The 9,727-nt window shown below is 36.7% G+C and overlaps 1 protein-coding gene across 1 annotated transcript in view; it reads right to left on the reverse strand.

Annotated features, from left to right (window-relative positions):
• The window catches only part of Arl1 (ADP ribosylation factor-like 1), a 40,288-nt gene extending 39,449 nt beyond the window's left edge, over nt 1-839 (reverse strand). The window contains exon 1 of the mRNA XM_035370388.2: nt 691-839. Within this exon, the coding sequence (XP_035226279.1) occupies nt 691-694 (4 nt within the window). The 5' untranslated portion in view covers nt 695-839. The remainder of the gene's footprint in view (nt 1-690) is intronic.
• Nucleotides 840-9,727: the final 8,888 nt, after the last annotated feature.

Consider the following 9,727-nt stretch of genomic DNA (forward strand, 5'->3'; position numbering starts at 1 on the left):
AATATTTAGCTGCTTTTAATTACTTAATACTACTCTGATCAGAAAACTGTATTTTCATTCAGGCTCCAACCTGTTCAACAAATCACATAATTACTATAATGATAAGCACCCAATTTAATTATGTAAACAACGCTTAATTTCACAAGCTGTTATATAGTTTGACAATTATATTATTCTTGCGTGAGAAAACAGTAGGCTTATTAGTATTTAATCCTCTCAGATATTCTAAGAAGAACAGGAAGGAAAGGAGAAGGAAGGGAAGGTCTAGGAAGAAAAGATCGCTTTGCAACTCTACACATTGCACCGGGCTGTCCCTAAACAAGAATTGTCACTGATCATGACTTTTTTAGAAAAAATTTTTTTAACCTCAATTAATTTCTTTACTTATAAATAAAATGTTTTAACTAAAAAGGTTAACACCAACTTCACTTATTCAAAGAATTTAGATATAATGCTATTTATTCACACTGCAATTACTTCGAAATTTAGCATTTATTCTTAATAGTTGTAAATATATTTCCCTGTTTTTCCGAACAATTTTAACGCAGAATGCTGACGAGAAGAATATAGCTACATTCTATAGTTTCAAAATAAGAAATATAATATAATTGATCGGAAAATACTATTTTATAGAAATAAATAATTCAATTATCACGTTCCCACAGAATAAAAGTGTGAAAGAAATCATACCCATATTATGAAACAAATGGACACTTTTACTTCTAAAAGTATACACAAAACCGTTACTTAACACCACATTAAAGGAGAAACCAAAACATGCGATCGGTAACAGAATAAATCCCTCACACACTCATCAAACGTGTCTCGCATCTGCTGTTGCCACTGCAGACAAAAAGTGTCTTTTAAATCGACGCATAGCCGATAACTAAACAATAGGTAATATGCTAACCAAACGTATTGTTTTAAACGAATAGTACCTGTTTTTCGCTATAACATGGTGCCATTCATTTGATAAATATACTGATTCGTACAATTTGCAAAGTCAGTGTAATTTTATTCAACAATATGGTTCGCAGTGTTATCCATACGCTGTATGGCGGCCATGAGAAGTCGTGAAGTCACACTGCTGACATTTTCTTAGCTTCATTTTTGTAACGTCAGGCTTACTCCATCTGTTCTAACCTCTTTGGTTACTATGATCTTTCTAAAGAAAAATTACCCGTTGCATGACGAGAAATGGTTGGAGATCCTTGCTTGAAATTCCGAGTGTCATTTGCAACAAATCAAGTACCTCTATTTAAAACTTAAATTTTATTTGAAAAAAGACTATATTTCAACGACAGAAGTAAGTTTCAAAGAGAAACCTATGTTTCTACTGATGTCAAGACACAAAACATGTTAATACATTCAAAAGTTCAAAAGAATGTAACGAGGCTAAGGTTTTTTTTTTCTTGTTTTTTTTTCTTTCTTTTTCTTTTCTTTTCTTTCTTTTTTTCTTTTTTTTTTTGGTGTGTGTTAAGTAAGAACTTTTATGAAACATCTAAAGTAGTTTGTCAACAAATAGAAATATAGGTTAGAAAACTCAGATTCATTCATACTAAGGTCTAAGAATGGAAACTATAGGCCTCATTCAATTGAAACACAGATGAGCCCTCAAGCAGCGATCATTAGTACACTGTTCTTCTTTCGTTTGAGTTTCGCTTGATTGCTTGAGCTTGATTGCCCTAGATTGCTTTCTCCTAGATTTCACTTGAACGCTTGAGCTCTAGGAGACAAGTTCAGGTTACTCATTCTCCTGTACTTTTCCGTTTTGCCGGCGCAGGTGATAGAGTCGCTAATAATGGTAGAACTGATGTCAGACGGAATATTCTCTCTGGTAATCTTTTACGCATCATTTTCAAAACACGTCGCAGCCATTTCTTATCAGATTGAATGTTTCTTTCAGTACTGGCATACAATTAGATAGAATTTGTACCAGATAGTTCAATTTTATACCCAAAGGCCATTCGCGGAAATTAAGTGAATTAGGATGGAATCACACCGCTCACTCGAAGGCGAAAATGTAGAAAAGGCTAAGTCAAGGGTTGAATTCTTCGAATAAAATGCACTAGCGAAGTAAAGCAATGCGGTTTTACATAATTTCTGAGTAAGCTATTCGTACGAATTGAAATAATTCTTGCATTTAAACTTGCATTCTAAATCAAGATTTAACTTGAAATTAATGTAGATAATTACTGAGAGAATTAAATTTTTGTAGTGTAGTTTACGTGAGATGGGATCACGTGATATGAACCGGCGAATCAGGATGATCAAGGATGAAGAAAGTTAATTTACGGAGTGCGCTAGGCTAGGCTTTTAACTCCAATGTCCATAGCTTTTTGGAACGTAGTTGGCGCTCCGCTTAAACCAAAGGGCATTCTTAAGAAGGCATAGACGCCTGATTTTGCTATGAATGCGGTCTTCTGGACATCCTCCGGCTTAACGGCGATTTGAAAGTAACCGGAAGTCAAATCTAGGGTTGTCATATACTTCGTTGAGCGAATTTTTCTAATTATTTTGTCAATTATTGGTAGGGGATACGTGGGATATTTTGTTATATTATTCAACTTACGATAATCAACTGCAAACCTATACGCGTCCGGGCGTTCAGGCGGTAGCCCGTTCTTTTTTCTACAAAGGACCATCGGACTTGAGGGCTCGTGCTTGGTATAATTATTTTATTCTTTAACATAGTTTTTGCGTGAGTTTCCAAAATTTCTTCTTTTACTTTATCGTACCGGTAAGGTTTTGACCGGACTGGAGGGGCATTCCCAGTGTCTATGGAATGATTAACTACCTGACAAAAACCAGGTTTGTCGTTAAACAAAGAATTAAATTTCTTTATCAGTCCTTCAATCTTCTTTTTCTCTTCAAGCTTCAAATGTTCTAGGTGCAATTCCGGCATGGAAACTTCATCTTCTTCTACCGAGTCCATGTGCACCTGGAACGTGTAATTCTGAAAATTAAGATTTGCGCCGGATGCGCGTAAAAAATCGACCCCCAATATAACGGACGTGAGTAAATTTTACACGACTGAAAAATTAACTTTTAGAACCTCGTTTTTAATCTGAACATGCAGTGCGGTTTTCCCCAAACATACGCACTGTTTGCCTTGGGTGGCAATTACTTTCTGTGCCTTGGCTTTAAACAGTCTGTAACGACAAAAATGCTTTTTTAAAAAATTCTGAGAGGAATGAACATTGTGCACCTGTGTTCAGGAGTGCAGTGGTTGGTACATTATTTACCAGAATCTGTACCCCCGGCATAGCTAGATTTTGTACCACCACTGTATTTAAACAAATTTCTGAGGGGTCTTCTTTGCCACTCGGTGACCGTTGCCCCTTCTCGATCACCTGTTTGCGTTTAAATTCTGGTTACCAGCCGCCTCTTTTCGCTGATTTTTATATCCACCGCCCTTAGATTTATCTGCGCTCTTGTTATTGAACTTTTCACTTTTTCCCGTCTGCCGATACGCCTTGTACTGAACTTGTGGTTTCTTTTGGGGAGTAAATCTTGAGTACTGCCCAAACTGACTTGCACGCGCTTTCTCCGAGTTTCTTCTACTTTGGAATTTCACTGCAAGCTGAAATAGAACTTCTAATGTTTGCGGATTACGCACTTCGAGGAAATCTTGCGCTGCTTCTACCGTCAGCGCAAGATTCGTCAGCGGTAGAAGGTAGAATTACTTCGATAATTTCTTTATCGGACCTTTTCCCGTATAATAGATTAAAAATATGAACTTTTCTTAAAATGAACTCCGTCAAATCCTCGAAACCGCCTTGGTATTTATTATACAATTCTGATTCAAGCTTCTCACGATCTTTAACGACTGGAAATGCTTTTAGTAATGCAGACTTGAAATTTTCCCAGTTATATGATTCAGATCCTGGGTCCCTTAACAAGAACTTTCCTATACTCTTCTGCCAGCTAAGGGCTTGACCTTTTAAGGCTGTAGTAGCGATGATCACTTTTTGTAGCTGATTCACAGGGTGTAAGGTGAAATGTAGGTCCAATTGCTCCAAAAATGTCAGGACTGAGCTCTAGCCGTCAAATGTTGCTGTTGGTTTCATAGATGCACGCAACGTTTCCACGAGGAATCCAAACCCTTCTACTGGGTTCGTGGATGTTAGAGGGACCTAAAAGGTCGGAGGGGTCAACGTAAACTTCCCGGATTCTAACGACATGGTCCGTTAAAATCCTTTTCGGGCGCCGAATGTAGAGTTCCTCACTTCGGAATTTTAAATTAATGTTGGAAGTGAAGAATCTAAGAACTGATAAGCGAATAATCGCTTGAGTTCGGTGACAAGAAACAAGAAGATAGAAGGGTAACTAACCCTTTATTATTCCAATAAGATTTAACAATACTACTCCGCCTTGGAGTGCACAAACAAAGCCCGAACTTGGGCTTGAAGTTAAAAGACAAAGAATTAAACTAAAACTAAGATTAACTAAAGAAGTATAGCCGAAGCTATCAAGGTTGAAATTGAGTTGGTCCCTTAACTTATTTGACTACGAAGCTTAGCAAAGGCCTGAGTAGGGCCGAGCGTAATAACAGCTTTGCGAGAGAGAGAGAGTGGCCAAAAAGGCAGACGTGCGTAAATCAGAAACTCTGACTCAGTAAGTAACTTCGTGGTTTAAATACGGCTCCTCCTCATTAAATATTCAGCAAGATTTCAAAACTACGTTCTGGCCGGAAGTAGTAAGTTGAAGTTAAGAATTTGACAGGAAAGGAACTTTAACTTAAAATTTAACTGTTAATAAAATTAACATATCCTTACAACACATTTTACTGAAACATGAAAGCCTATTTTTTAACAATATATGAAAATATACGAAGCTGATTTTTTTTCAAAAGCGCACCCTCCTGTGCTTGGAATCCATTCCAATCGACGAGAATTAATTACCTATTTTCTTCGTATTTCTTCATTTGTCGGGAAACAGAACATACTTAAGTTCTTTTTGGATTGATACGAATAATTTGATGAAGTGGATCCACCCATATTTCTCGGAATTAGGTCGCAATCCATCAATAAAAATGTAAACAACACAACGCAAGTGCGCTTCATTTAGATATACAGATGATGAGTCAGCTCCCCTTGCTAGGAGCCTTATACACCCTATACTTTGGTATGAATTGCTGTCCATCTATTAGACCTAAAGGATTGCCCTTAAATTCTAAGTACTTTGGCACTTTGAATTCTGTCTTTTTTAAAGCACAAAACATAGCCACCACATTGATTCGAACGTTTTTGCCACGGAATGATGGGTTCCGAGTGATTTCTACAAGAACGATCGATCGCGAGTTCAGAGTGATCGTTGTGTTTCAACTGAATACCAAAACAGCAAAACGAAGCTCAACTGATGACGTATCACGACTAACGATCACTAAATGCTTCAATTGAATGAGGCCTTAAGGTTAGCCAGATTGAAGGATCAAACAAATCTGTATCATTTTTATATGTTATGGATAAGCGCTAAATGATGATTACGAGATCTAAAAAGACATCGCTTATTCTACATCGCTACTCCAATATTCTATATCACAGTTATGGTAAATAACAAAAATAAATACATTTACATATATAACATCTCCATTTTCTAAGAGAAATAATAATAAATAATAAAATATATATTATGAGGCTATAAATATTTAAAAGAATAAGGCATATTCTTTTAAATAATAAGGTTTTTTAAGAGTCCTACCAGATCGAATAACATAGTTATGCTCATTCGCAAAACTTGGTGATACATTACCTCTTTCGGTATCTGATGGCTCAACACTTAACCAATGTGTTGAGCCATCAAATACTGAAAGAGTATACAGAAGAATTTACAGATACATGTAAATTTGATGTACTCCTAGAAATCTCAGGTATCTCGGGTTCACCCACATCTTCATCTTCATCACGTTCATTTTCATAGTTGTTTTGCACTGCAAATCCTTTCCGATTAGTTCCTCTAAGAATGCCTCTTCTGTTCCTTTTTACAATTCTTCTATCTGGTCTTATAATCCTGTATGGTCTTTCTGCTTCTATAATTTTCCCATTTTCTTTTAGCTTTTCCCCTTTCTCTTTTATGCACTCGTGATCTCGTACATTCAGTGGTTTTAATGGTCTTGCATCCCTATCATAATAGCTTTGTTGTAAGGTTTGTCAATACAGTAAATGTTGTTTATGCTCTTCATCTCGTTTAGTTTGAATGACGTTATTTTTTATAGGCATCAATCCATTCACTTTTCTTCCAAACATCAATTCTGAAGGTTGTAAGGTTTATGTTAATTTTTCTAACAGTTAATCTTTAGTTAAAAGTTAATTTCCTATCTTCCTAAATTTCAGCTTACAACTTCCTGCCAGAACGTATTTTCAGAATCGCGTTTGAATGCAAATGAGGAGAAGTATTTAACTGTGAAGTTCTACTGACTTCGTTAGAGAGCCAGAGATTCTGACTAGCGCGCGTTCGCCTTTTTAGGCTACTCTCTATCTTAAGCTATTATTACGCTCGACCGTACTTTAGGCCCTTGATAGCTTCGACGTTAGGTAGCATTAAGGGCCCAACTCTGTTAGAATTTCGATAGCTTCGGCTATATCTTTTTACTTAAGTTTTAGTTCTTAATTTCCTGAGTTCAAGCCCGAGTGGAGGCTTATTGTAACTCCAAGAAAGGAGTCTTCTGTTCAACCTTATTTGGAATAATAAAGGGTGACGTTTGTTCTCACGTTTTGTTCTCTGTCTCACGAAGTCAAGCGATTATTCGCTTATCAGTTCTTAAGGTTCCTCACTTAAACTGTAACTTAAAGGGACACAGGTTGGAATCTTACAAGGTGACTTAATTTCAGCTGAAATAGGAGAGTTACGATATTCTAGTAATACTAAATATGAATCCTTATTGCCAACTACAGCTTTTCTAACATTCGCTTGACAGTTTGAATATGTCTTGTAACCATTCCATTCGATTGTGGGTAATATGGACTTGAAGTTCTGCTTTCAAAATTACATCTCCTAGTAAATTCTTTAAATTTCTTGCAACTATACTGTGGACCATTATCTGAATATACTATTTTCGGAATGACATGACTTTCAAAAAATGATTTCAATTGCTTTATCTCTGTTACATTTGACAAATCTTATAAATGTCCGATTTCAACATATTTGATAAAATAATGTATAACTATTAGATAATTCCGTTCTTGAAAGTAAAAGCGATCTGTTCCCAATACTTCCCATAGACCATTAGGTATTTCCTTAGATATCAATGGTTCTTTATTATTAGCTTTTTGTAAACTTTAAACATGCTGGACAATTCAGTACCAAATCTTCAATTGCTTTCAACTTTCCTGGCCAACATAATATTTCTGTGGCTTTGTTATTGCGTTTTACTACTCCTAAATGACCATAATGAATTCTATTTAACATATCTTTTCGTAAACTTCTTGGTAAAACAACACAGGAATTTTTCAATATTAATTCATTTGCTTCTGATAGTTCTCTAAAGTTAAAATATAGTTTTGCAAGTTCTGGAGCCATGCATTTTTTATTCAGCCATCCAGTTTTAATTAATTTTCTTAAAACTTGTAGTTCTGTATTTTTTTCTGTTTCTAGTTGAAAAATTTCCATTTTATCTTTACACATTGGTATACATTCTACAACCAATCCAACATGGGCTTCCATGCCTCTTTCGAAGAAATCTGTTTTCCTTGTTTATATTTTATCTCAAACTGATACGGCTGTAATCTTATTTGCGTTCTTTGTAATCTTACTGGGCATTTATGTAATGGCTTTTTGAAAATTCATTCCTACGGTTTATAGTCACTTTCCACTATAATATATTCTCCAAGTATATACTGGTGAAATTTCTCACACGCAAATACAATGGCTAAAGTTTTCTTTTCAATATCAGCATAATTCTTCTGTGTATCTGATTAATGCCTTAGATGCATATGCTACTTTCTTTCTTTTCGCCATCAACGGATCAGCTGGCCCACTGGGTTAGGTGCTCTTCAGCCTGTTGGATCTCGTAGATGGAATTAAAAATAAATGCATAAATAAATATAAATAAAGAGCTTAGTACTGCGTCCTCCTGTAATTGACCACGCTAAACGAGGAACATTGAAATAAGGACCAGAACATGGAAAGAAGGTGCATGGTGGGGACTGCTGAGACTGAGAGAAACACTTATTATGGTAGATGTTAGGCATACAGTTATACAGTTATGGTACATGTTAGGCATACACTGTTATGGTACATGTTAGGCATACACTATTATGGTACATGTTAGGCATACAGTTATATTAAGGATATGCTAAATAATCAGGTACAGATGTAAAGATGAACAAATGCATTACAAATTGTGGGGTTTCAGTCATTAGGACTATTTAGCTTTAAGATTACGTTATTTTTTTTCTCTTCTTGGCGCCTTGCATGGCGCAGATGTTCATTACAGCAACCCTGTAAACGCTCGCTCAATATTTATTGCTCTTGTTCTAGTAGTTTTATTGCTCTTGTTGTTAGTAGTAAGTCATCGCTTGAAAGATGGCACGCACGTGATTAATGTTGCAAAATAAAATATTAATTAGTACAGTCCATTTCGTTAATTTTGAATTGTTTTATATAACAACGCACGCATCACATGAACAGTGGGATACATTAAAAGAGTTCTGGATTAATCATAAAATTAAATATAATTAAAAAACAAGACATTAAGTAAATTAATATATGTACTGAGCGGGCTGCTGACGGCACGGTGACCAAGGAAAGAAGTCACTCCAGACAGTCAGCAATGCTTTTAGCAATGGTAGTGCAGTCTCTAATGCAGCTAAGTGCATATTCATTCTTAATTGTGTTCTTGAATCATGCTGGCATATTGATTTTATTTTGAAACGGAAAGGGAGGGATGCCCCGTGGAGATCTTTTTAAGGGAAACTGGCTCATATCCACATTACACATGGGGAAAATCACGAAAACGGCCATGCAGCCAGCCCGTTCGCCGGGACTCGAACTCCGGACCAAACTACCAGCGTTCAGCGACTTTTACCGCTCGGCCGCTGGTGAGCTCGGCATATTGATTGCAGCTGGTCTTTTTAAATGTGAATTCGCTATGTGCGTGCAATCAAACAGATAGTGATCTGGATCACCAGGACTACCAGAAATACATTGGTCACTGTCTCTTAAGCGAAATCTGTGAAGATAGGACATATATGGGCCATGCCCTGTCAGATACTGTGTGAGGTGCGAAGAGCTTCTCAGGCCCGCGCCAAGCGTAATCGGCGCCGTCGTGCAAATGCCTAGCGAGCGCCTTTATGTAGTGACGATATTAAAGGGACATTACTTACATTTAACACTGAAAATGAAGCATTATTAACATAATAATATGAAAAACCAAAACAATCCCGGAGAAGACATGGATGTTTGTAAGTGCATAGTGTCCGTGCGGCATGAGGGCATTCTAAATATGCGAGGGAAAATCCTCTCGAAAGGTTAGTGGTAAGGGAAAACATGACGCTCGGACTCGTCACCTCAGGGTGCTCTCCATCAAAATTGCGGTCGAAACTGAGTTAAATCGCACGCTCACCTGTAAGGTGCTCTTGGCAACGACAGGCGTATCTTGTGCTCCTTTCCACGAGTAATTTCGTGGGCTTGGACTGACTATAGGTCAGACAAGTGAGTATTAGTCAACAACAATAACAACATGTTAAAAAAAGTAACACTGCAAGGGGAGCGAAATTAATATACT

Source organism: Stegodyphus dumicola, chromosome X1 (assembly GCF_044657685.1).
Source record: "Stegodyphus dumicola isolate Sdum_Otavi_A_Nest chromosome X1, ASM4465768v1".
NCBI lineage: Eukaryota > Metazoa > Arthropoda > Arachnida > Araneae > Eresidae > Stegodyphus > Stegodyphus dumicola.